The 27,806-nt window shown below is 50.4% G+C and overlaps 1 protein-coding gene across 1 annotated transcript; it reads right to left on the bottom strand.

Moving 5' to 3' along the window:
• Positions 1-1,352: 1,352 nt before the first annotated feature.
• Positions 1,353-26,186, bottom strand: LOC105854263. The gene is made up of 7 exons (XM_012731636.1): positions 26,151-26,186; positions 25,767-25,859; positions 17,761-17,811; positions 16,968-17,028; positions 3,331-3,404; positions 2,149-2,309; positions 1,353-1,855 (listed from the first exon to the last, which is right to left on the bottom strand). The coding sequence occupies exons 1-7, from the start codon at positions 26,184-26,186 to the stop codon at positions 1,666-1,668; spliced, it is 666 nt and encodes a 221-aa protein (XP_012587090.1). The 3' UTR covers positions 1,353-1,665.
• Positions 26,187-27,806: the final 1,620 nt, after the last annotated feature.

Below are 27,806 nucleotides of genomic sequence, written 5' to 3'. Positions count from 1 at the left end.
TGGAGGGCGTCACCTGCTCGAGCAGGGATGGGGCTGCAGCAACTTGTGGCAAAGGAAGAATGGGGAGCTCTGGCACATGAGGCTCCGGATCAGGGGCGCAGGGGGGGGGCCTGAGGTGTATCTCTGGCCTCTGGGGAGGCATGGAAGCCTTCTAGCTGGGAGCGACAATGGTCAGCGTGGCCTTTGGAAACCCCCATCTGGCTGCTGAGGAGGACCCGCCTGGGCAAGAGCTAGTGTTCAAGGAGCAGAGGAGAGCTCCAGGAGAACAGGGGTCCTGTGCAGGACTCTGGGATGTCAGCAGGGTGTCCGCAGTGAGGGATGTCCGTTTGCTCCGGCGCTGGAGCCTAACAAGGAGCCACTGGCGCCATCGCAACAAAAGTGGATTCTCACAGTGCTGGAGCTGGAGGTCTGCGACCAGGAGTGGCAGGGTTGGGGTGCCCTGAGGCTTCCCTCCTTGGGGTGCAGACAGCTCTTCTCCCTGTGCCCTCACAGGGCCAGTGGTTGTCCTGACCCCCTATCAGGACGTCCGCATAGGACCGCATCTTAATTCTTTTTATTTTTTATTTATTTATTTATTTTTATTAACTCAAGTATCCATTCACTGATCCCGTATTAAATGAGAGGTGGTGAGGAAAGGCCTCTCTCCCCTTTGTGCACAAGTCCCTTTATTTCCACCAAGCTGGGTATACCCCACCACGTTCATCTCCTACAATGCTGTAACAAGACTGGAGACTTCTTGTGCACGGAAGCTCACAATCTTCTCAGAAAGTGGTGGCTTCAGAGGGATGGTGCAGCCAATGGAGAATTCGTTTCATTTGAGGCGTGCACAGAGGCGGCTTCGTGCGGAGGGGCTGGACTGTTCTGCGCCAAGCCTGGGCTCTTCGAATAAACTTCATTGACATCTGCATGAGCCTGATGTGTGGCTGGAATTGCAATCAGTGGTAGCCACAGGCCTCCATAGCTCCTTCCAGAAGGACGGGGGTGGAGGACTCCACGTGAGCAGAGATTTGAGAACCTGTGTGTGCTTTCCAAACACACAACAGGGGAGGTGGGGGAAATTGCAGCCCGGCCAAGCAAACCAGAGAGGAGCAGGGCCGCCTCAAGCATGGTGCTGGTGGGGAGCATAGAAGGTTCTGGAAGGTAGGCAGCAGATAGACCTGGAGGAGACTGGGCAAGCGCTCTCAACTCCATATCCCTGAAGGTGGCATGCCCAGCTGGTTGCTGAACTGGTTTTAATTTCATTCCCTTTAAAGACCCTCCCAGTACAGTCATATCCTGAGGTACTGGGAGTTGGGATTCCAACATACACAGGGGGCAGTGGACACTATTCAGCCTCTTTCCTGTTGTTTTTGTCATCCAAGCCTGTGGCACATCAGAGGGAACCCAGCACAGGCCAGCTGCTAACCCAGCCTGGCCAAGAAGTGACCGTTTTCTTGGGAATTTGTTATTGTTTGAGTTCAGCCCTCCCCAGCGTGCTCAAAAATCCAATTTTATTCATTCAGGTGATATTTATAGTATCAAGCTGATTGCAACGGGTGTCGATTTTGTGGCACAGTAAAATGCTTCTCTCCCTCTCGGAGTGAACTGGCATGAACCAAGAACAAGAAGAGTGATAAATAAAAGCCACAATGCGAATTTAGTGATTTGCCCTAAGACATGCATCTGTCAGCTGTGCAGGTGGGCAAGCAGCACCCCGACCCCATTCTGATGGTTCCAAGGAGAGCACAGTGACCACTTTCTGTTGGCCACTTTGGTTGGAAGGAGCTTCTTGCAGATTGAGTGGACTCTCTTGGCCAGCAGGCGGGCCACCCAGAGAATTGTGATGCCGCAAAAGTCACTCGACTGGCCCGGAATCCTACAAGGAGATGGGCTGGGAGTGAGGTGGGCTGGGGTCAGTCTGGCTCCTCCCCCACCCCGTGAGGCCTGAGCCAGGTGCCCCTCAGCCCAGCTGGATGGCTCTGCCCTGGCTGTCTCCAGGCCTTGGCTCACACGTCCCCTTCTCTCTGCAGGTCTTTCTGCAAACAGTATGATTCAGTTAGCCAGGTTTCCACGGACTGAAATGGCCAGCCCAGACCAGGCTGCCTCCTGCCTCAAGTCCTGAAGTACAGGATTTCTGGACCTTTCCAAATCCCCCTGCTTCACACTTACTCACAGACTCTGGATCCCACTGCAGGTAGATCCCAACCAGGCCAGAGACATGACTTCTCTGGATAGCATGACTTCCAGAGGCAGATCTCAGGACAGTTAACGGAGACCTGACAGCGGGACCCTGTCAGATAGATGGAAGAGGCTGGGAGCCAGAGAGTGTTCTAGAGAGAGAGAGAATCCAGGTTGGAATCAAACCGGTCTAGTAAATTACCTTCAAAGAACATAGATGAAAAGGCCCTGAACTTCTAGTGTTCTAATACTTTGTGGTGATTTCCTTTCTCATTCTAAATTCTGACTTTCACACCCAACATTCACATTCCCCTTGGAGGTAATCCCCCAGCTGTCTGAGGTCTCACAAACCCTGGATCTGACTCCATTTCCCTGGAGCCCTCATTCCAGCAAGGTGTCAGGGGCTGGGGAAGTTCCCCTCTAAGATAGGCGGTTCCGTGCCCTCCCTGGTGGCTCAACAGGTCGGGACGCAGCACTGCAAGCTGGCCGCAGCCTCAGTGCAAGTTCGGTCCCCAGCCCCAGCCATTTGGGTCACAGCAGACCTCTCCTGACCCTCCTGCTGCTCCCCTCAGCAGTGTGCTTCATCAGTCGGCCTGTTCTGCTCCCCTCTCTGTCTCTGGTGAATCCTCTCACTGCCCCTGTATCTCTGGCCTATATCCCAGCTCTGTATGCATAAAAAATAAATCTTAAAAAAAAAATAAAGATAGGCAGTTTCATGTCCTCAGGACTCACGGGATACCCACAGGGGGCAAACAGACATGATGAGCCAGAGAAAGAATTTGGGGATTTTCAGCATGTGGGCCTGTAGCGTGTGCTGGGAGTTGGGACCTGAGCTCTGCCTGCACGGTGAGGACCAGTCGCCCTCCCGCCGCCCCTCTGAGACCACTCTGGGTGCCTGCTTCCCTCCCGCGGCCGTGCCTTTCCCTGAAGGAAAAGACTTCCATCTTTCAGTGACCACTTCATGTTCCTTTCCATTTTTAAACTTTAAAAATGAACTTCGAAAATTGCCTTTAAAAGTTAAATCGTGAGTGTGTGGGCCTCCCCCTTACAACCAAAATAATATATTTTTGCAAATGACAGAAACATCAGACATCTTCCCTCAGTCATCTGTCCGTCGACTGACACATTTCAGGATTAAGCAGTTGCAGTGCTTAATTTATGTCTGTGTCATACCACGCTTTGTCCATTCCCTTTAGCTGAGAGTTGCAGATAGCTGGGCGTCTTCTTTGGTCTTGTGGTCACCTCACCTGGGGAGAGACATCCCCACTGAGCTTTGTTTTCTATGTGCCAGTCCCTCCCTCCTCTCCTCCCCTGTGTAACCCGGGCTCCATATGGACCATTTCAGGCGCCAAACGCCCACATACAGGTGGGCACTTCAAGAGGGGTGTAGCCAGCGCCCTGTGGACGCGTGAACTGGTGACAGTGAGTCTAGATGCCTCGGGCTCCCTCTCCCCTCCCCTGGCCTCGACCTGCTCCTCTGAGGACCGCTTGCTTCCTCTGCTCCATGCCCCCAGTCCCAGTTGGAATCCCTACCACTACACCTTGGCACACAATGCCCGCGCCTTCCTCTGTGGGAGCCGGTGCCTCGCTGAGCAGATCGCAGGAGCTCATGCATGATTCATGGGCCGCTCTTGGCCTGGGAGTAAGCGCCGAGGGAGAGAATCATGAGGCCCACAGAAGCACTCTGGTTCAGGGAACATTCTTTCATTGATGCACATCTGCGCTGCCTGGAAGTGCATTAAAGGAAATCAGATGTGCTGCTACTTCTAAAATAGCTTTTGAATGTGCAAAGTGCCCAGGGAATGTGGGGAATGGTGTGGGGCCGCTAGGCGCTGGGCCCCCAGGGCTTCCTTCCGCTTTGTCCTTGAAGCACAAAGCACCATGAGCCCTACACCCGGCGCTCCAGGTCGTCTGGGGAGGATGGAGGCCTGGCCAGGCAAAGGCAGGGCCACCAAGACCTCCGCACCCCAGCGCAGACTCCCGCACCAAGCTCTGCTCTTTCAGTTCCTAGCTATTTCAGAAACAAGAAAGACTGCCATCCGAGTCTAACAAAGAGATCCCCTAAAACCTTTCTCATGGGCCGACTCGGGCAAAGCAGCCAAGGGCCCTACAGCCTTGGCTCAGTGGCAGGAAGCCAATGCACTGGCAGTCAGACAGACGCAGGTTCAAACCCCAGCTCTGCCTCTTGCTTTCTGTGGGATCTTGCCATCCATCTCTCTTCCTCTCGCTGGGTTTTAGTTTCCTCCTTGGGACTCCGGAAACGCTGACGTCATAATGTTCACTATGAGCTTCTTTAACCAGGGACGTTGGCTGGTTTCTGCACGGTGCCCCCCACCTCCCTCACCCCCAGGCACACACTGCCTCCTTGCCTTTCTTTGTCCACTCTGTACTGCAGATAACTGCACTCCCCAGCCTCGCTCACACTCTGGCTTCTGAGTAGTTGGGCAGGGGAGATGCAACTGGGGGGCCACAGGGAAGATGCTCAGCATTGCTGAGCACCAGGGTCCGCAGTCAAAACCCTAGGACACTGCCTGATACCCACAGGATGGCTGCTATTAAAGAGGGGGAGAGGGGGGAGCGGAGAGAGAGAAAGGAAGGGAGGGAGGGAGGCGGGGAGGAAGGAAGGAAGGAAAACAAAAGATGGCAAAAGGTGGAGAAATTGGAACCACAGCGGGCATGGCAAATGGTGTGCCACTATGTCATTCTTCAGAAGTTACAAATAGAAAAACCACGTAATCCAGCAGGTCCTCATTGAGTATGCGCCAAAAGAATTGAGAGCAGGGTCTGGAAGGATAGATATTTGCACACCCATGTTGGCAGGGGTTTTTTCCAAGGTAGCCCAAAGGTGACAGCAACCGGAGTGTTGGTCGAATTCCCGTGGGTGAACATGTTGTCTGTCCTGCACTGGGGTCCCACTGCCTCAGACGTGGCTGGCCCTCCTCACGCAGCAGAGGCCCGTAGGACGAATGCAAAGTGAAATGAGCCAGCTGGAAAAGGACAAATACTGTAGGAGCCCCTTGCATGAGTCACCTGAAGTAGGCAAGCTCCCAGAACAGAAAGAGTGGGGGTTGCCGAGCCCTGGGCCAGGAGAAAATGGGCGTCGGTAATGGATACGGTTTCAGTTGCACAAAATGGAATGTTCTAGAGGTACATGGTGGAGACAGCTGCCCAACACAGGCATATTCTTAAGACTACTGAACTGTACACTTAAAAATGGCTGCCCTGAGATAGTAAGTCATTTTCATTTAAAGATGGAGGAAAGGCTGAAGGGAGAAGCCAAGGTCTCTGCCTCCACCTTTCGCAATGGGGTATGGTATTGGGCTCTCTTCCTAACTGGGATAAACTGTTACCCACCTCCTCCTCACTTCCAACCCCTACCCAGCACCACGCCTGTCCCTTCCATCACCCACCCACCAAGACCCACTCCCCACTCACTCTGTACTCTCTCCCTGGCTCAGAATCTAGGACACCACCCTCACGGCTCTGCCTCGGGTGTTCTCCCTGATGCCCCGTCTGTCTCCTGCCTGGGCCCATGGCTGCAGAGAGGCAGTTGTGACTCAGAACCCCCAAGCACCCCTCTATCTCTCTATCCTGGAGGTCTCTGCAGTGTTAAGTGGGGGCAGAACCCCTGAACACTCACTGCCTGTTGATGGACTGAGCCTCTGGGTACCAAAGTCCTGGGGCCCTCCTCTGTCCTATCAGACCCAAGCACCAAAGACTGACCCTTGCCTGTGCCCAAGGGAAGTCCCCGCCTCCTGACCTCGAAGCCAAAGTGAAGGGTGCGCACCCCTCCTCTGCTCGCAGGATGGTTCTGCTCTGGCTCCTGCCTCTCAATGGGGAGTGTGTGCAGTGGGCCTCCCTCCAGTCCCCATCACCGGGGGTGGGTGGGTGACGCATGATTGTTAAGAGGCTCTCCTGAACTAGGGACCACCTCTACCCGCAGTCTGGACAGGGGTCTGGGGACAGTCTGCCACCTGTTCCTCAGGGAGGTAACCCTCCTCCGCCAGCCACGGCTGTGGGCGGCAGGAATTGGCCCAGCACTCTGGCCCCAGCATGGTCCCAGACTCCTCTCACAGCATAGATGTGGAGGAAATGAGGCCAAGAGCAGAATTTAGGGCCCTAATCCCCTCTCTGTATCAAACTATTCTTATTCTTTGAGGAACACGATTACAAATTGCCTTGAGACAGAAGCCACATGTCTTCTGAAATGTGAGTCCTAACTTTGCTTAGCTCCAGCATGCACTGTTCTTGCCTGGGAAATGGGGTGGGCAGTGTAGGACAGAAAGCAGAGAGGTGGACCCCGGTGGACCATGGCCAGCAGGAATGAGCCGCAGAGGCTTGGGTACCCTGCATCACTCTCATTCCAGAGAACCTCCTGCTGCCCGCCTGCACGCCATTCTTTAATCCCAGAGCACAGTGAGAAGGGGCTCTTTTCTGTCCCCCACTCTGCCAGTCTAACAGTGAGAATTCAGGAGCCACTCCATTTTATAGGGAAATCTAACTTTGTTGGTAACTGTGGCCGTCAGGAATTCTTGCTAGCCCACCATGCCTGAGTCTCCAAATTTAGTTCAATTTCTTCCCCTCCCCTCCATGTGGGGTCCCTAGAGACCCATTTTCCCATCTTCAAGCTGCTCTTTAACATATGGTATCCAGGCAGAAGTTCCTCTGGGGCCGAGAGGCAGTGCCCCTCACAGATGCAAGCCTGACTTCCAGCAGGGATAGCCCAGGGGGAGTCTTGGGCTCTGCACGGCCCCCCAGCCCTAGGAGGACCCAGGATGTTGGCAAGCCCTTCCCCCTGCTCCTGGTGGCCTGTGTCCCTCACAAGCCTCACGTGCTTCTAACCGTTCACCTGACACTTGTGTTCTCCAAGCTAACTCAATTGGCACCACCTAGGACACCTGATGCCTAGGGCGTGGCATCTTCCACCTGAGTTCTTTCTCCATCCAGAAGGGACCCACCATCTGAACAAATGGAGTACCTCTTAAGGCAAGACTAAAAACAACTTTGCAGCCCTTAACTTCATGAAGCTTTGAGACCTCCTTGGTTGAATGAATTTTTGTGAAAATCTGGTCCTCCAAATCTGTGCCTCCTCCTAAAAATAGTCATCCCATCTCAGGGTGTTTTTCACAGTGTCGCCCCTCTGACACCAGTGGTATTCTAAGCTTCTGATCCCTTTAGTAACATGACATTCAACAGTTAGGTGGTAAGTGTGGCTCCCGCCACCCTGCCTGGCACAAGTAAACTCGCAGAAGAAACTTCTTGGGTGACAAAGGTATGGTGTTCCCTTGGCAGTTATGCCAATGCAATTCCAGCACCAGCCACTGAGTCAGCACAGATTCCGAGGGTGAAGACCACAATCCTCACCCAAACTGCTCCCAGACACCAGCTGCAAATGCAAATGTCACTAAGCCACCTTGATTCCGACCTACTGGCCACAAATCAGGAGGGTCTGCATGGCTCCCCTCAGCTTCAGTAATTCCCTAGAATGACTCACAGAGCTCAGGTAAGAGCGTACTGAGTGTAACAGTGTTATTATAAGGGACTCAGGGCTGGGCCAAAGGGAGACAGATCTGAGAGGGCCTCACACACACAGCTTCCGAGCCTGCTCCCCCTGGGATCTGGAATGTTACCTGTGGCACACCTGGTATTCACCAACCAGAAAGCTTCCCCCACCTCAGGGGGCCATGGCTATATCAGGGCTTCATCCTAGGCATAACTGACTGAGCCACTGGCTATATGATTGAATTCAGTCTCCAGCTTCCTCCCCTCCCTGAAGGCAGGGCTGTTCCTTAGTTCCGTCATGCTACTATAATAAAATACTATATCCTGCATGGCTTATGAAAATCAAACACTTATGTCTCATAAGTCTCGGAAGCTGGGAAGTCCCCTGGCAAGGTATCTGCACATTTAGTGTCTGGTAGCTGTCTTTTCACTGTGCCCTCGCATAAAGGGCAAGGGAGTTCCATGGGGTCCCTTTAAAAAAAAAAAAAAAAGATTTATTTTCATGATGCATACAAGAACTGGGGTGTAGGCCAGAGGTGGGAAGGGGTGAGAAGATTCACCAGAGACAGCAGTGGGTAGAACAGGTAGATCTACTGAAACAGACTGCTGAGGGAAGCAGGGGCAGACAGGAGAGTTGTGCTGTGCCATGTGGGTCAGCTCCCTGGCCGGGGATCGAACAGGTGCTGCAGGTGACTTCATAAGGCTGAGATTAACCCCTTGCATCAGGGAGGCCCTTTGGGGGTCCCTTTTATATGGGCACTAATCCCATTCATGTGGGCTCCACCCTCATGGTAATCACTTCCCAAAGACTCTACCTCCTAGTTCTTTTACATTGGGCTGTGTGAGGACCCAGTGAAAAGACAGCTACCAGACACCAAGTGCAAATACCTTGTCAGGGGACTTCCCAGCTTCCAGGATTTATGAGACATAAGTGTTTGTTTTTTGAAAGTCATACAGTATATAGTATGTTGCTACATTTCAACATATCAATTTGAATGGGATATGAACATTGAGATGTACCAATAACAGGTTGATATCACCTGGTTCAAGGTCCCAAAGCAGTATGTCATGGTTGGCCTTGCTGGCATGGCCAGCCCCTGAGGTTTGCCTCTCATTAACATAAAATCAGGTGTGGCCCAAGTAGACCCTCCTACCACTTGGAAGTTCCAAGGATATAGAAGCTTCCTCCCAGGAACCAGACACAGAGACCATTCAACTTCACATCTACCCATCAGTTCAAATCTTGGTCATTATTTTAATAGGCGGAGTGACTGGACACAACCCGAGTTCTCAAATTCTGATGATCATTGCCCAAACTATTCCCCAGGTCCCATGTGGCATCATCCTCAGAGTAACACAACACGTTGATTAAAAGTATCATAAAATACTCTGATGTCGACCCTCCTGGCGATGCAACAGGTTAAAGCTCAGCACTATGACGCTAGCCACAGCCACTGCAGCACAAGTTCAATCCCCAGCCAGGGAGCTGTTGCATATGGCAGACCTCTCTTGGGTCTCCCTACCACTCCCCTCAGCAATGTATTTCAGTAGATCTGCCTGTTCTGCTCCCCATTCTGTCTGTGGTGAATCCTCTCACCCACACCCCCACCAGCCCCTCTAGCCTGTACCCCAGTTCTTGTATGCACAAATAAATAAATCTTGTGAGGAAAAAACTCTGACCTATGTTTATGGTTCCCAAAGAATCTTACCCCTTGGTGCTTCTTAATCACCTTTTCCCCTTCCCCCTTGTTTCGTGTCCTCATCCCCTCCAGCTGTCAGGCTGCTCTCTGCTCCTTATTCTCAGCTCCTCCAAGAACTCTGATCTGGGCCCAGCAGTTCTAGGTTTCCTCTTCTCCCCAGGGGAATGAGCTGTACCACCAACCACTCCTCCCATTTCAGGAATGAGAAGCAGCAGCTTTCCTAACCTTGATGGTTAATTTTCTGGCTGACATTGTTCCAGGTGTGTCTGGGGGGGGGGAGGGTGTCTCTGGATGAAGTCAGCATTTGAATCAGTGGATTCAATATGGATGGTCATACCCAGTGTCCTGAAGCCTGAATAGAACAAAGGCAGAGGAAAGAGAAATTCACCTCTTTTCCCTGCCTCACTGCTTGAGCTGAGACATTTCATCTCATCTCATCTTCTACACACAAAATTTCCTGGGCCTGCAGTGTGTGCCGACAGCAAACTGTGGGTTTCTCAGCCTCAGGAGCCCATTCCTCACAATAAATCCCAATACGTGCATACAACAGGTCATTCATATGTGTGTATACACATGTATGCACATGAATAATAGGGTAGCCTATCATAGGATAGATATGTGTATGTGTATCCTATTTTATACATTTACATCCTATTGTTCTGTCTCTCTGGAGACCCTGACTCAATGATAAGCCTACCTGGGTTTAAGATGTTTGGTGCTCTGTGCTGTGTCATCCTACCACCCGGTTGATGACAGCAGAGCAATTTATGTTGGCACAGGTTTCTGGAAGTGGAGGAGAGAAGATAGCTAATCTCATTTAATGTGATCTGTAAAGCACCCAGGGATGATACATAAAGAAAATGCTGCCGTCTTGCACTGTTAAGAAGGAAATAATTGTAGCATGACTGTCACCTGCCTGAAGTCACGCAGCCTGTGGAGGGTAAGGGAGGGCCCACCACCAGCCTGGGGGTCCTGACATTGAGACCCAGGAGTTTCCAGACACCCTATTGAGACTTCATGTGTGAAACCCTGACCCAGAAACACTGCAGAATCCTCAGTGATTCCAATACAGACAGAGCCAGAGTTCTTCTACTCCATTTACCAAAAATGGACATTATAGAGACGCTTGTCAGTGTGAATTTTAAAGTTTGAACCTGAAGGGCTTCTGACGAGCGCTCCGTTGATCAGATCCCCACCTGGTGCCTCAAGTCTTCTGATTTCAGGAGTGTTTTGTTCAAATCTCCATTTCTAACTAACATTGTCTCTGGATTTCTAAGCAATACAGGTACCCAGAGTTTGGAATGAAGAGGGTGACCCATGTCTGCCTGGCCTCATTAGCGACTGCAGTCTGTTTGGAGAAGCTTCTCTGCATTCTGGGTCATTATCCTCCACAACTCACCTCACCCACAAACACATGCAGAAGAGGTGCCCTTTTCTGCCTGCAGGCCTCCGCACCGAGTCCCCCCATACATTTTTTACAACACTTTTCTGCCTTTGAAAGGGGTCAGCGCACAGCTCCTGCCTGGGAAGCAGCACACCGCTCTCACTGGGGAAGCCTAACAAGTTCACATCCAATCTCTATAACCCACTGGGTAATCTTAACACGTCATTGGACTTGCTAGGCTGTTTCTCTGCCCATAAATTGGGGGCAAAGGGGACTCTTATGCCAGACCTTCCTGGTCGCTGTGCAGAGAATACACTTGTGACAAGGTGAAGGGACTACCTGGCAGCAGAGGGGGCCTCTGGACACACACACAAACCCCAGTCCCCAGGATGTGCCTTTAATAGCTCCTGGGGGGTGGAGGGGGGAGGAGAGGCCACCAGGATGCATCAGCTCAGGCTAGAGGAGGCAGCGGATCCTACTCCCCTCACCTTGCTGTGGTGGCTGGGGGGCCCTGTGAAAGTGTCTCTGGTAACACATGTTCTAGTGACCTTACAAGTCAGACTTGGAAGACTCATTCTGTTTACTTCCCGAAGGGGGGAGGGGAATAGTGATGTTTCATCTCATCCCAGCTCCCTCCACTCCAGCACTGGGCATTCTGAGTAGAAACCAAACCTATGAATGCCCAGCTGGGACCAATTTGGCAGACTCACAAGGAGTGAGAGAAACTAATAAGATCCATTCAACTTGAAAGTCGGTTTTGCACCACTATGTCCTTTTCTCCCCCAAGAAATTTCACAACTCGACACAAATGAGAATGAGGCAAGAGGAAATTGAAGTGAAGGAGCATTTTCAAGTATGAAGGGGTCTGTGAAAGTGTGCCTTCCTTTGTGTGGCCAGTAGTCCCGGGAAACAAACGGAAGTGGCCTTCTTCCCTTTCACTTACCATAAAGGAAGTGTCCCTCTGTGACAATGGACTCATCTCAGGAGACTTTGTCCATCTGATGTTGGCATCTTGGTCAACAAGAATGATACCTGCAGCTGCAAATTAGTTTGCATTACCTGGCATCAGTGGGGACCCAGTAAATGTGGGATGGGGGGTGGGTGGGGATGTCGGTGGGGGTGGGGCTGGGTGGAGGGGTGAGAGTGTGGATAGGTGGATAAGTAAGGAATCAACTGTTCAGTGGTCCATCACAAAGTCATTAAAACTCTTCCATAACCATCTAGGTGAGGAAGAGTTGTTTATGGAAAGGCAAGAACCAAATTTGTAAACCCCACTGTCAGCTACACAATAATTCATGCTCATCTGCGTCTAATAAAATATGGAAGCAATTTTACAGGAACATTTTGTGCTTTAGCGATTCATTTAGCTGTTTCCTCTAGGGGGCAAGTCATATATTCTCATCCAGATGTGCGGGGAGTTCCGTGAATAAATCTGCAAATATCAAGATGAGACGCTCCCCCGCCCCCCATCCCCTGGGAGTCTAGTTAATGAAAGCATGAAAGTGGAAACCAGTGAAAGATATTCTGGTCTCCACTGTTACGGGTCACTGGACCCAGGCCACCTGAAACGGCCGAGGCGCTGTCCCAAAGTCACTCTACCTGGTCAAGCCCATCGCCATCCTGGAAGAGAGATAAGCCACTTTCCACCTCACTGGCCCCCCTAGGAATGCCACAGCTGCTACCACCCACCCCCAGGCCCACAGGGCCCCTTCACTGGGCTGCCTCTGCCTGTCTGAGCTGCTCCCAGACTCCTTGCAGATTTAAGAACTGATGAATACAAATGAGGCATGCCTGCCCAGAGTGCCTATTGCTCCGTTTACATCCTGATTTTCTGGGTCACCAATTTTTTTTAATTAAACTTTTAATTTTGAGATAATTGTAGATTCACATGCCGTTGTAAGAAATACTACAGAGCGATCCCAAGTACATTTTATTGAGTCCCCTCCTCCCCTCAGAGGTTTCAAGTTGCAAAACTGTGGCACAATATCACCAATTTTTAAAAATGTAATATTCAACCCTGTTTCCTAGTGGATAATGGGAAGTGTATTTTTACCAAATGGAGACTCTTGAGCCTCCCATTCCGACGTCTAGTTGACACAACCACCCAGTATCTCCCCACCCCTTTGGTAAAGGACACTCAGCACCTAAGGACACAGTCTGAGTCTGAAATTTGGTATTTTTCTCTTTCATCCTTGCATTCTCCCATCCAAATCCAAAATAGCAGCCAATTCCAGCAGGTTCTGTACGAAAAGTGCTGAATCCACCCACTTATCACTCTCTGCCACAAAGACCTTGGCATTAGCCACCGTCAATGCTCTTCAGCAGAACCAGCCACAGAACGTGCAGGTCCCGGGGACAAGTGAATACACAGTCTCTTGTTCAAATATTAAGAATTTCAATATGGTAGCAGCACAGCATTAAACCAAGAGAGGGACCCCTCTGTGCAGAGATCTATGAGCCCTACAGGCCCCAGCCCACAAAGTCCACCCTTCAACCAGAGAGCTCAGGAACATACCTGCAGAGACCAAAGTTGGGTATATAATGCAATGAGAGCTGCACCCCAGGGGGCCCACGGTCATCTCAGGATCTGTTACAAGATTGGGCCTGTGTTGTGTGACTTAGGGGAGGACAGTGCTCTGGATGGAATACTGTCAGGAGGTGGGGGTCATTCTTACTAGAAGGGAGGAGGGTTAGAGCTATGACTGGTAAAAAAAAAAAAAGGAGTAAACACTCATGTTGTCCAGGGTGGAAGAAATGTGGTTAACTGTGTGGTTTGTACCATGAGCTGCCTGTGTTTGTTCTTTGTTCAGACATGACATCAGACCAATCCTAGATGCCCCTCGCCTGAGTCTGTGATCTGTGCTATGTCCAACAGAATCCTTTTCCCCTTCTCACCCATCCTCTCTGGCCCAACTGCCTGCAGTCGTCTAAGGTGCCCTGTCCTCCACAGCCAAATGGTCTTGCTCACACCTAATTCAGATCACACACCCCACAGCCTAAACTACCAGTGGGAGCTGGATTCCCCCGAAAGGGCATTTCTAAGCCCAAACTTCAGTACCTGTACTATGGGGGTGGGATGGAGCCCAGGACAGGAGAGAGGAAGGGGAGCAGGAGAGAAGGGGAGGAGAGGGGGGAGGGCAAGAGAGGGGTGAAAGGAGGGGAGGGAGAGTAAGTGGAGGGGGTAAAGGGAGGGGTGGAGGGAGGGCGAGAGAGTGGAGGGAAGGGTGGAGGGAGGGAACATGAGGGAAAAGATGAGCAGAGGAGAGAGGGGGAGGGGAGCGAGGGGGACTGCGGGTGGCACCGGTTTGTTGGCATTTCCTGACATGTCTTATAAAACATTAACATTTTGCTTTGTAGGTAAATAATCCCAGGAAGCAGAAATTAAGTGGGTGGATAGAGAAATAAATTTCAGGAAGAAACGGGGCGATGAGAGACGTCTAATCAGAAGCGGAAACGAGATTGCCTCGCTCCACAGGCAGCAGACAGGTAGCTCCCAACCCAGTCCAGACCGAGGGAAGAAATCAGAGGCGGGCAGGGGTGGAAATGCGGGAAGAGACCTGAGAGAAGAAAATGCAGCTTCCGTGAGGAGCCTGCGGTGTCCAGCCTCCAGCGGCAGAACTGCTACCGCGGGCCGCCGCCTCCCCCTTGTCCGCCGACTGGCCTGCTGGACAGCGAGAGCCTCTGAGTATCGCAGCAGGGTTTTATTTACTCTATTTCTATACATAGACCAACAGCTCTCTGGGCAACCTCCTTTCCCTCAGGGGTGCCCCCCCCACGTCCCTTCCTCCCCATCCCCACTTCCCACCAAGTCTTTGGAAGCCCGGGGAGATCCTGTCCAGTCAGGTCTGCAGGTCCTGGGTGGGATGAAAGGTGAGACGGGCCTCACGGGACAGCGGGGGTCAACGGCTGGCTCCAGGCTGGCCTGGCGGAAGGACTGCAGGTAAATGGGAAAACTGACTGGAAAGGTAACTTCCGGCTGTTTCCCAGGTCTCCTAATTATCACCCTCACAAGCAATCAGGATCCAGAGTGAGGGCTGAGTCAAGAACCTTCCCTGGAGGTATCATTAGAGTTCTCCTCCACCTTTAAAAAATTTATATCCATCCATACGTTACACTTTACTGTTGATAAAAGAATTTTGCAAACATGGTTCCACCAGCTTTCACATCAGTCCTATAGGGTGAAAATTCACCCCTTTCCTCTCTGAGTGAGGGGGAGGCTGGCGGGACTTCCAGCCTGCTTGCAGCCTGCATGCTGGGGGGCAGTTTGCCTCATCAGCTTCCTGGGCTCTCCTCTCTCCCTGGGCTTCACTTCTGCTGAGTCCAGTGAAGAGGAGACACCGGCCAGACCAGCTCTCCTCGTCCTCCCACTCCTGGCCCACAGGGAGAGGACTGAGGGCAACATCCTACCTGCTCCCTCTTCTCTCAAGAGCAGCCTGACCCTTGGCCCAGGCGAGTTGGGTCTTGGGCACAGAGGGCCCATGTGCTGTTTTGCTGTCTGCTGCTGTCTCATGGACATAAACAGTTGGCCTTTGTTCCAACTCCCTAGACCTTAGAAAGAAGGAAAAGCCACGGGGGCCAGCCCAGATCATAAATTCAAGCCCTGAAATTTGGAACAAAGGCCAAGAGACCCTCTCTCTCTCTTTTTTTTTTTTTTTCATGCAACTCTTATTCTTTTCCCCTTAGCTCAAAGTGATTCTTTTCTTTTTTATAACAGTTTATTTTTACATCATTTTGTACATTTTTTTTCCATCTCAATTGTAATCCTCGCAGGTTTCCCATCACCATGTCACCCGTGTGCCATCACCAAAATCCCATGCACTTCCCTCCCCCTCCCCCCGTTTTTGATCCATTCCCCACTCCACCCCCACAAAATGAGACCCTCTCTTACTTAGGGTCCATGTCAGGAATGTGGAGATGGACAAGGCCAGAGGAGGGCATTGCTGAATTTTCTGATGTATCAGTCAGTAAAGGTTAGGTTACATTAATGCAACAGACAACCCTCAACATCTCAGCAGCAAAGGGAGAGAGAGCAAGAGCAATAGAGAGAGCTAAGGAAGAAGGGAGGGAGAGCATGAGAGGGGTGGGAAGGAAACAGGAGAGGGTTGGTTTTTCATTGTTTTTGTTGGCTGCAAGGCAGCTCTGTTTTCTTCTCTCTGTCCTCTTCATTCTAGGACCAAAGCTAAAGCAACTGCCCCTATGTGGAACATGCTGGGTTCTCTCAGAACAACGGGTTAAGGTAGAACAAGAAAATTTCTCTTAAAATGTCTGCTCTGGGTTCTCCGCCGTGGCACAACAGATGAAAGCGCAGCACTAAGAAGCTAAAGCCACTTCCGCAGGAGTTCCATTCCAGCCTGCCTGGGAGGCGACCACATGGCTCGGCAGACCTCTCCTGACCCGCCCGCTGCTCCTCCTCTCTCCCACCCCCCCCACCCCGCCCCTGTCAGTGTACTTTGTCAATCTGACTATCTGACTGTTCTACTCCCCACTCTGTCTCTCGTGAATCCTCTCACCGCCCCTGCTCCTCTGGCCTGTACCCCAATTCTGTATGCAAATAAATAAATCTTACAAGAAAAAAAAGATGACAGCCATGTGTAGACACACTTGGGGAGGCCAGGTGATGGCAAAGGCAACAGTTAGGGAGACACAGCCATGCACGAGGGAACACTAGCTACACTGGTAAAGGAACTAGAGAAAAGAGAGGGAGACCCCGCAGCATACATGTTTCAGCAGGAGCCTGCCCCTGCCAGCCCCTTCATCGTGGAATTGTAACCCCACAACTGTGAGACAATACACCCCCTTTGTGACTGTCGCTGCAGCTGGAGGACACTAATAGAGCATGAAAAGGGGGAAATCAATCCCAGGGATGAGCTGGCGCTCAACCCACTGGTGTTTAACCTACCAGAGCCACCGGGGCGCCGTAGAGATGTCCCTCCAGGACTGGGGACCAGTCCCCAGCAGCTTCTGTCTCCCAGGGGCTGAAGGGTGTCTCTGGGGTAGAGCCCACAGGTGGCAGAACTGCCCCTGCGCACAAGTGACCTCACAGCTGTCCTCAAGCTGGAGGTGACATCTCAGAGTTGGCTGGGGGATGTGGGGTAGGACAAGCACGAAGAACGTCTGCTACTCCAGGATTCAGATCCTGAGCCCCGGGTCTCCCCGAAGCACTGCCTTACTACAGAAGGGGCCACGTTCAAGGTGAAGACTCAGCGCACTCAAGAGAGACTTACCATTTGATGACTGTACGTGGGACCTCTCATGCACAGATGGACTCACACATGTATATATGTACTTGTCAGATTTCATCAAAGGGAAAAAGAGGAGAAAAGGAAAAGGGGAAGAACAGGGAGGAGGAAAGCCAGTATTATTATTGTGGCTTGCAGTGAAGAAACTGCGACACAGATGCCTGATGTTTTCCCTGGTGGCACAGCTAGGGAACAGAGGGCCAGAATTCATACTAAGTTCATCTGATTTCCAAAGCCCATAGTTCTCTTGAAAGTGATTTTTCTCCCCTTTGAAACCTGAGCAAATTCACCGTCACAAGCACACCTGATTTTTTAGAGAAAACCTCCTCCTTTTAAGGGAAGAAAGCTGGCTGAAGTATTGTTCATGCTTGTGATGCATGGCCTGAAAATCAAAGATTTACTTGTTCAAAGAAATTGCATAACCTTGGCCGTGGATTCACATGATTTAGGACTTTGAAAGTGTAAAATGAACAGGCTCAGATTCCCGATACTGATACCGCACATTCTCCCTTTTTAAGCCAGGGGAAAATGTGTAAGTTTTGCTCTTGGCCAATTTAAGGGCAGTGCTAGCTGCTGTAACAAGCACATGCCAAACTGTGCCAGGACTCAGAAACACTGCTCACTTTGGCAGTTACTCACTGCGAGTCCCAAGTGGGGGTCTGGCCTCGGCTGGTCTCCTAAATGGTCATCTAGCAACCCAGGCGCCTACCACCTCTGGCTCCTCCAAGGTCATAGTGCTTGTCTGCACCAACCCAAGGGAAAAAAAGAGAAGGCACACCTGGTTCTCATTAGTGGGACCACACCACCTTTCTTCCAAACCAGGACACTTCTGGAAAGAAAGGGGTGGTATTAAGAATTATGTCAAGACAACAGGTTTAACCACCAACTCTGGGCAGACCGGTCCTAGGATCTCCCTATTTCTTAACCACCTTGATCTGAACTTCTGATTTTTTTGCATAACAAATCATACTGAAAAGGTGGCTTCAAACAACGATCATTTCATTTGCTCACAAATGTGATGTTGTCAGGGCTCAGCAGGGTGGTTCTTGCTTGGGCCCTCACAGGCTTGCAGTGTGGGGACTGAGGTCATTGTGAAGCCTCCCATATTGGGTGCAGCACCAGGAAGACTCATCTGGGTGGCCCCTTGCCGCTGTACCTCTATGTGGTTGATGTCCAGCTGGCAGCTCCAGGGCAGCCAAAACGACACCAGGAGGCTGGATCGCCAAACAACACGTCACTAGAGGGAGAGGCAGGCAGAAGCCACATCGCCTCCTGTATCCTGGCTCAGACATCACCTGGCATCATACCTGCTTACTGTTGTTCAAGGCTGGTAGAGACCCTTTCCCAGATCAAAGAGCAAGGGCGCATCTTCCACCTCTTCATGGGAGAGCAACAAGAACAGATGGGCCCCGAAATGGTGTTGACGTCATTTTGGGGAAATTGCAATCTGCTACGCGTGGGCCCACCAAAATATAAAGGATGGGGGATGCTGGGAGCTGGAGACAGGCTGACAGCCCCTCCCCACCTGTTTTCATTTGTTCATGTTGCTATAACAGAAATACTACAGACTGGGTGGCTTCTAAACAACAGAAGCTTATTCCTCGCAGTTCTGGAAGCCAGAAGTTCAGATCAAGGCAGTGGCAGACCGATGTCTGGGAAGGACCTGCCTCTGGTTCTTGGACAGTGTCTCTTCGCTGTGTTCTCACATGGTAGAAGGGAGCTCTCTGGGGCATAATCTATAAGGTGTTACCCCATTCACAAGCACACATGACTAATCACCCCCAAGAGCCCCACCTCCATATACCAGTGCCTTGAATTTCATGGGGCACATTCAAAGCATAGTCCCAGCTCTAACCTAAGGCAGACAGGACTGTGGTGAACACTTGGCTACCTTCCCCTCACCAGTCCTCTCTACACAGCATCCCACTCAGGTCATCAGGACTCAAGAGGATGTCCAGATCCCATGCGGCACTTGTGAGAAGTGGCCCCCAGGTCGTCTGGGCAGCACCTGGCCTCCTATGTGATGAAGACCCAGGAATGTGGGTGACCACAGCTTGGTCTGGGCTGAGTGTCCTTCTGTCAGTCATCACAGGCCAGCAGTTCAGAGTCTGGGAGATTTTATTTTGAAAAATAATAGTATTGTTGGTATCTAAAAGTTATCATAATTAAATGAATGACTTTGTAAATGGACCATGGGAGGCATTTTAAATTTTCAGTTTAAAGAAAATTGACCAACTGCTCGGATTCAGTTGGAATCCCATGAAACTGCAGCAAAGTACAAATTGTGCTTCCCAATGCCAGGTACGCTACTGTGTAGGAGAGGAAACAGCTTCTAGAAGGTTCTATAAGGACCCTTAGCTGCACACCTAGTAACCCTCCTGTGCAGTCACTCGAGGCTCCTTACCCAGGCTCAGCATACAACAGTCACTTTCCAGCCACTTCTGCTCCTTCCTTAAGTTCTAATCACATCTGTGTCACTTAGTAGGCGTGGTGTTTAGTTCTGTTTTTCTGGAGAAACCTAATATAATTTTATTTTTTGTGCCAACAAATCTTCCTTTTAAAGAGGGTTTTTTTCTCTTCTCCTTCAGCTTATTATCAGTCTTCTATAAATATTACAAGGCAGGAAGCAATTAATTCACCTGCAAGAGACAGGGAATTCCTAGTTGGAGATCAGGCTTTCCCCTTCTTGTTTAACTAGAAGTTTCTATTGAGGGAACCATAAAAGTGACAGCAGTTTTCCAAAAACATCTGACATGTATCCCAAGGTATGAAACAAAAGTTCTCTCAGGCAAACTGAAGTCAGTGCTCTTCAAACTACATTCTAATGAGAATGTCCAGGAAGACAGCTTGCCCATTAAGCATTTACCTTGAGTAAATGAAAATTCCTCAATGAAATCCTTGGGCCCTGCCCCTCTTGGAAGGCAGAGCTTCTGTGACTCCTGCCCCCTCCTGACACCTTCAGCAGGTCCTGGGCTTGATGGGCAGCCCACCAGGGCCTAAGACCATGTGAGTCTCTTCCCAAATCCTCTCTTAGTAGCTCCATGTTGGTAGTTTGCAATCAGCCTTGCTCTTCTAGGAAACTCATCAGGGTAAGACCATAAGGGACTGTGAATGAAAGAGAGCGCGATGCCTCCAGACCCTTGCAATCCCAATTCCTTGTCTTTGGGACTTACGGCCCCATGTTGCAGTAGGTGGGCCAAAACCTGCTCCCTGGAGCTGTCCTCACCCCCCTTTGGTCCATACAAGCCCGCATGGTTCCCCAACAGCTGAGCCAGCCAGACCCAGGAATCAAGAATCTGGATCCTGAATGTCACTGAAACAGACTCACACCAACAATGGATGGTGCTAGAGACTGCTTCATCAATGCCTGGGACCTCAGGTGTGGTCCCGGTAAGGAGCAGTCTCTCAGCTTTTACCAACAGGAGCTTGGTTGCAAGGGGCATGTGGCCCAGGAGAGCTGTAGCCACAGATGCAGGAGAGCCTTGGAGCAGGCATCACAGGTGAGGTCACCTTGCTGGATAAGACAGGAGGGACAGGCTCAGGTGAGAGGCAGGCTCAGTCCAGAGCCACAGGCCCATGCAGGCCCCACGCTTGTCTGTCTGTGCACCTGCCTGTCAGGCTGCCTAATATATCTCCTACAGATGACCATTCTGACGACTCCACATGTACATGTCTGTTTGACATGTGCTGAAACACCTGTGGACAGGCCTTGTGATGCCACAGTGGCAAGGGGCTGTGGGCCTCCCATTTCCAGGCAGCACAAGGCTTTGAAAACTCAGCCATGTGTCCATCACTCCCACTGCTACATACAATTCTGTGTGTACCCAACCACTCCCCTGCGGATACCTCCAATCCCCGGTCACAAACATTGGCAGACCTGTGTGGGCACATATCAGGTCAGAGCCAGGTGCTCTGGGAGTCTGAACCCTGGGCATGTCCTCCACGGATGTGGAGGTGTCCTTTTCTCACTTGTCGGTAGGGCATGGTTGGAGCAGGGCAGGTGGATGAGAACACACCTGGAAAAGCTGCTATTCCTTGTCAGAGCACATTACTTCCACTCCAGGAAGGAGATGTATGAATCAAAGACAAGGGATCACCCAGAAGTCTGTGCACTGTGAGTAAGAACTCCCCCGTCCAGCTCAGTCTCCATTAGGAGCCAGGTGGAAGTGAGAAAAATGCCTGTTTCTAGAAAGTTGAATGGCATTTGGATTCTCAACTAAGGAAGGAGTTATACCTCCTTAGAAAGGATCCAGCAGGGAGGCAGGTCCTGTGGGTGATGGGATTAAGAGGGAACGGCAGTACACTGGGGATAATCCTGCACAATCCTCAGAGGGACACATAATCATCCCAAGGTGGGTTTGAATCCTGTGGGGGCTTCAGGCGATAGCTGGGAGATGGCACCCCCAGCAGCCAAGGCAAGTAAACTGTCTGTGGCACCACTCGGCAAGCCTGCACCTGGAAGATCACCTGCTCCTCAGGTGGGGCCATTTGGAAGAGCATCTGGAGCAGCCACAACAGCCAGGCAGATGCACAACTCACTTCTCCCCGTTATCGTCGCCTGTGGGAAGATTGCAGCCCAATTCACTGTCAACAATAAAAGCCAGCAGTCTCCCAATCTGTCCCTTGTCCTCAAAATATCTGTACTGACCGGTTTAAAAATTGTTACCCTCAAGAAGTGCATTTCCCTCCAACAGCAGAATTTTTAATTTAGGAAAGAACTGACTTAGTAGGTCTGGGCACAGGGAACTATGACCAGAATTTCCCTCCAACATTTATTATACAACTTCTCAAACTTAATGAAAAATTTAAAGAATTTTACAGAAAAATACTCACATATCCACCCACTCTCCAGAGTCTCCAATTAACATTTTTATTATGCTCACTCTTTCAATAGCTACTCAATTACCCATCCTTCTCCCTAGCCGACAATCTTATTTTCTGAATGCATTTGAAAATGAGTTGTGACATCAGTGCATTTCAGCCCTAAACACTTAGGGTACATATATTATTAACTAAAGTCCAGTATTTATTTACAGTTCCTTGTTTTTTCCTTTTGGGTGAAATACGCATACAGTGAAATGCACAGATCTTAGGTGTAGTGCTCCATAGATCATGACAAATGCATTTGCCCGTGTTCCCATCAAGACAGAACAGCGCCATTACCCCCAGCAAGATTCTGAAACAGAGCAAACCCAGGGGGAAAACACAACTCAGAAGCAGACACATGAGGGAGACAATAACAGCAGGATTCATTTACTTAGGGAGTGAGAACAGAATTCATTTACTTAGGGACCGGAGTCAGAGAACAGTTGGGCCCGCGTGTTGCCACGTGCAGCCTGGTGCGGACAGCAAAGACCAAGCAGGAGCTGCCATCCAGGGGACAGCTGCCCCTCTCAGCAGGCAGGCTGGGACATGGACATAGGGCCCGTCCTACCAGCAAAGCAGAGGGCAGGAACCCAGGGTCTAACCAACCCCGTCCACAAAGAGATAGTTCACTGATCAGAGTCAAGGTGCTGAGACTGGACATGAGGCAGAGAGGAGGCCTGGTGGCCATGGGCAAAGAGGCCTGGCACTGGGAGTGGAGTGCGGGCCAACACAGCCCACCAGGAGGCCCACCTGCATTAGTCCTCACGGCAGCTCTGCTACTCCCCTCACTCCCAACAGCCCCTGTTCAGGAAGCCAGCAAAGGAGTGCAAAAAGCTCACCTGCCACCTTCAAATGCCAAACTGCATTGGGGGATGTTGTCTTTGGGGTCACAGGGAGGGCCAGGACATCCAGGAAGGCAGCAGGTCTGCTCACCACACTGATACGGTGCAGTGCGAGGGCACAGTGGCCACTGGCTTCCGCACATCCAGCCCGATGGTGTCCCACTCCCACCTAGTGGCGGTGCCTCAAACTTCTGCCCCAGCCAAGCAGCCCATGGCCAACCCCCAGCATCTGCGCCCCGGCCTGCCCATGCAAACAGTGTGTGCCTGCATGGCGCCATGGAGCACCTCGCTTACCACGCATGCGCTCCTGAGCAGGAGCAGGCCCGGGCTGAAGCCACCCACCAGGCAGGAGTGCATGCAGGCGACAAGCAGCAGGCTGAGTGCAGTCACTGCACTGCAGTCCCAGGCAGTCGGGGGACCGGTAGCTGCTACGGGAGCTGGAAGCCCCAGGACAGGGCCTGGAGGGCCAGAGCCACTTGGGTTCCCATCCCACCAATGTGGAGGCCACTCCTCCGATCATTTCTCTGACCCCTTCCCAGTCAACCAACCTGCCCCTCTAGATTGAGTTAAATAGAATTATAAAGCATTTACTCTTTGGGAGAAAGCAGCATCAGAATTTGCAAGGCACTCCTGGTTATCCTCGGGGTACGTTAGGGCCCAGGACCCTCTCTTATCTTAAACATGAGGGAACTGGGGTGCAGAGCAATTTGGAATCAGGTCACAGCTAACAGGCTACAGATCCAGACTAAAATTCAGGTATTGTACCCCTGCTATTAGCCTATGTACTGGGTGATGAGAGGGTTTCTGAATAGTGTTTCTCAAACTAAAGCACCAGCAGAATCCTGCAGAGCTGGGTAAATCCCACAGGTCTTGAAAAAACCCAAAAATCTGCACTTCTAACAAGGTCCCCGATGACACTGACGCTGCTGATCCAGGCCCAGAACTGAGAATCACTGTCCAGAAAGGTGTAAAATACACGGTTGAAAGCAGTGCTGTCACTCCCACAGCTGGCCACAGGTGACCACTTGGCGGTGGCGTGTCAGCCTCGCTGACTTTCTCAAGATCCTTCTAGTTGGCAGTCACTGCACAGGTCTCCACTGTGTGCGTATTTTAGCAAAAGTCTGCTCACTCCACTCATTCTCTTATTAATTAAAGGAGGTCTCCTCTCTCGACTGAATCATTTACACATGATTTCAACCAAAGCCAGAGGCCCCCTCCCTTTGGCCTGCGTGATCTGGAGGTTTTCAAAACCCGCAGTTACATCCAGAAGCAGGAGCAGCCCAGTGCAGAGCTGCCCCCCAGGACAGAGCCCCTCACATGCCTTATGGGCAGCATGGGGTGAAAGAGAGGCTGTTTGGGGAATGTGCCATACATTTTTTTTGTAGCATTTATGGGTTGATTTTAACACGTGCTTAGGAAATAGCAACCCCCTGAATTTACACCTGCTAGATACAATTTTAAGTTTAAATGGTTTCCCTTTAAATAAAGTTAAGTTTAAAGAGGAATTGATCTAAGGAGCTAATGACACACCTCAACAAGCAGGACGTTAGGTATGTGGCTAAGTGAAGGCCCAGGAGGCTGAATGTGGGCTGAGAAATGCTGGGCCAGGAAAACGCAGGCTGTGGAACCTGGAAAACGCACATCCTATCAGGAAACTCTCACTTTTCCTGCAAGTTTTCAGTGATTGCACTAAAACATAAAAGCAACTCTAGTTATTTTTTCATTTGTATTTTGTGGCTTATTTTGCATATTATTCTCCATACCTTAAGAGAATTTGCTTATTTTCTTTAAAATTTGTGAATTAACCTACTTGCTACCATTTTAAAGTATGATTTTATAATATTTTGAAACTAGTATTCTTTTCCTTGAGGAACATATTTTCAACTTTATAATGAAAGTCAGCTGGATATAAGATTCTGCATATTGAAAATTACTTTAGAGACAATTTTCAATCTTTTTTTACTTATAAATGAGTTGTGTTCTTATTAAAAAGCAACTTGATTCAATTATGTTGATTCCTTTGTTTATTTTACACATCATCTCTCTCCATATAGGTTTGAGACAACTCTAGCAAGAACACATTTGATAAAATAAAAATGTATAAAGTAAGAATGGAAAGTAAAGCAGAAGGTGAGGGGAGGGGAAGTAAAAAAAGCAAACGTGCAGGTTCTACAGACTTGAGTGGGTTATAGTTGAGTTTCAAAGTTGGCTCTGAGTTTCCTGGCCACTGAGGAGAAAACAGACAAACTCTTTGCATAATTTTAATTTTGGGAAAAGAGGAAGTAGCAGCAGCAAATCGACTCCTCAGAGAGCCTGGAGCATTTCCCAGAATTTAGCAAAATGTGAAACTTACTAGGATGGAGGGAGCATTCGTGACTGTAACGGATCATGCACTTGACATCCCTTAAGCCAAGAGAGCAGAACAACCTCCGTGACACTACCCAGGACAAACTTCTATAACCAACGAACACGTTGTATGATATTAAACTGTTGATAGTCTTGTTCCCTCAACAGCTCGCAGATGTATATGATCCCGACTCCATTTCATCTATCCTCCCACTCCTTGTGCATTGGGGCCGAGAGGAACTTTAAACTTCCAGGGCCACAACTTCTGATCTTTCCCTCCCAAGCTTGCATCATCTCACCCTCATTTGGTGGCAATTCTACCCTCTTATCTGATGAGGCCAAGAGCCTAGACTCTCTCCCATCTCCCACCCACTCTCTTGGGAAATGTCATGATTCTGTCAAAAACTATCCAGGATCTGAACACCTGGCCACTTCTCGCCACACCTATGGCACCGCCCTCCATGAGCCCCCAGTAGCTGCCACTGTTCTGACTGCTAATAAATCTCTCACTTCCATCTTGCCCTCCCCGTTTACTGTCTAGCCTCAGCCCAGATGCCAGACTGATGCTCTGAAAAGTAGATCGTATCATGGCATGTTTGAGTCCAAATAACCATAACGGCCCCTGCTTCACCTCCGCGTCCTTATCTGCCCCCTCCCTTCTGTGGCCTCACCCCGCACTTTGCTCTGCTCACACGGCCTCTGTGCTGCTCCTTGAAGTCATCACACTCACCTTCCGCAACCTCCGGGTTGTGCCCCTGTTTGCGACACTCTTCTCCAGCCTCCAGCGCGGTTCCTGCTCTTCAAACACCCTTCTCGGTGAAGCCTACCTGGATGGCTCCTTTTAAAGTTCTGTCTTCCTTGCCTTGTACCCAGCCTCACCCTTTCAATCCCACTTACCCTGCTCAACGTTTTCTCTTCCCTGTGGCGCTAATCTCCTTCTGCAATCTCTATTGTTTAAGGGCTTATAATTTATTTAGTTCCTGCATTTGTCAGAAGAGCCAAGATTTTGCTGTGGTTAAATACATAAATAAATAAATAAACTCCAAACTTAAGGCTTTAAAGCTCAAATGCTGATTTCTTGCTCGTGATTCATGTCCCAGGGACCTGCGCTCACTGCATAAGCTCCCTCTGAAATGTGACCTGTTTCCATGGCAGCGAGCAGAGAGAGAGCTCTGGAGGGTCCCACACAGGGAAAGTTAAGGGGCAGTTAAATGTTCTGGCCAGGAAGTAACATCACTTCTCATAACGCATGGATTAGAACTGGCCACAGGCCTTCTCCTTTACTTTCACCACAAAGTAAAGTTCCACCAGCAGGGGGAGAACTGGAATAATCTAGAAGACTGTACAGTGGCTACTCTGGTTTGGCCAATGTTTTGCCTTTGCCTTCCCCTCCACAAGGTGAGTTTCACAAAGGCAAGTGTCCCTAGCTCCTAGAACAGTGTCTTGCACGTTGTAGGTGCTCAGAAAAGACTTACAGAATGTTACATGTTTAGAGTCATCTCCGAAAGGGGAAGCCAGGACTTAACAAGCCCCAAATCAAACTCATAGATTGCAAACGTTCAAGAAGGAGGTTCTTTTTTTTTAAGATTTCTTTATTTATTCATACAGAACTGGGGTACAGGCTAGAGATGTGGAGGGTGAGAGGCTTCACCAGGGACAGAGTGGGGAGCAGAACAGGCAGATCGACGAAGTACACTGCTGAGGGGAGCAGCGGGCGGGTCAGGAGAGGTCTGCCCCGCCATGTGGTTACCTCCAGGGCAGGCGGGGATCAAACTCATGCAGAGGTGGCTTAAGCTTCTTAGTGCAGTGCTTTAACCCGCTGCACCACCAAGGAGGCCCAAGAAGGAGGTTCTTAATCTCTTCCTGTGCTGTTCTTGAAAACCATGAAACTATCTTCAAACTTTTCCAAGGAAGAATCCTTTGGCTTTCATCAGACTTCCCCAGGTTATTTCTAAAACAGACCAAGAAAACTGACTCAGGAAGGTACAATGCCAGGAACCATGAGCAATATTAGCTAGGAAGTAAAGAACAACACCTCGCCAGGCCTGAGCCTCCTCTTGCACACACGGGCCTGTGCCTGGATCAACTGAGCAGGTGTGTGCCACAGGCTGCGGCCTCACACAGCTTGGCTCCTCCACAGGCGCTCACCTGTGCAGCCAGCGCGCCATCTAGTGGACATACTTCAGTCCTGGGTCCCACGAGGCAGCTGGCTCTCCCCAAAGTTTAAAAGGTTCCACATCTCTGCAAACCACAGAGTGAAACAGAACCTGGCCTTCCCTGAACCCCAGGGCCATGTTGCATGAGGTCATCATCTGTCATTCCACACCTACCTATCCATACTTCTGATTCATGAACAGCAACTGGAGATCATTCAGGAGGAACAAGACTGGACAAGTAAGTGGAGAGAGACACAGCATTGAAAGAGGTGCCAATCAACTGAGGAATCAAATTATCAATGCGACATTTTAGAAAGTCTAGTGAAAAAAAAAGTCCTTGATGACAAAATAGCCATAGTTCAAGTAAAGATGGGCTCCGTCTGTCTTCCTGATCTCCTATCTGCCTCAGGCTCCAGCCAGGCCTGGCCCTAAGAGAGCTCTGGAGGGACGAGGAGGCCACACTAGCCAAGTGGCCAAGTGGTCAGCCTGGGCCAGAGCCGGGGACCAGCAGCACACCAGAACCGAGGATTATGTGACTCGAAAGAGGACAGCCAGTCCCATTCCCAGTGGGGGCTCTGTGTGGATCCAGCAGAGGTTGTTACATCTCTCTGGGA

Source organism: Condylura cristata, unplaced genomic scaffold (genome assembly GCF_000260355.1).
Source record: "Condylura cristata isolate star-nosed mole 26May11 unplaced genomic scaffold, ConCri1.0 scaffold00032, whole genome shotgun sequence".
In the NCBI taxonomy this organism is placed as follows: Eukaryota; Metazoa; Chordata; class Mammalia; order Eulipotyphla; family Talpidae; genus Condylura; species Condylura cristata.
The sequence above is the reverse complement of the archived record's forward strand: the minus strand, read 5'-3'. Positions and strand labels throughout refer to the sequence as shown.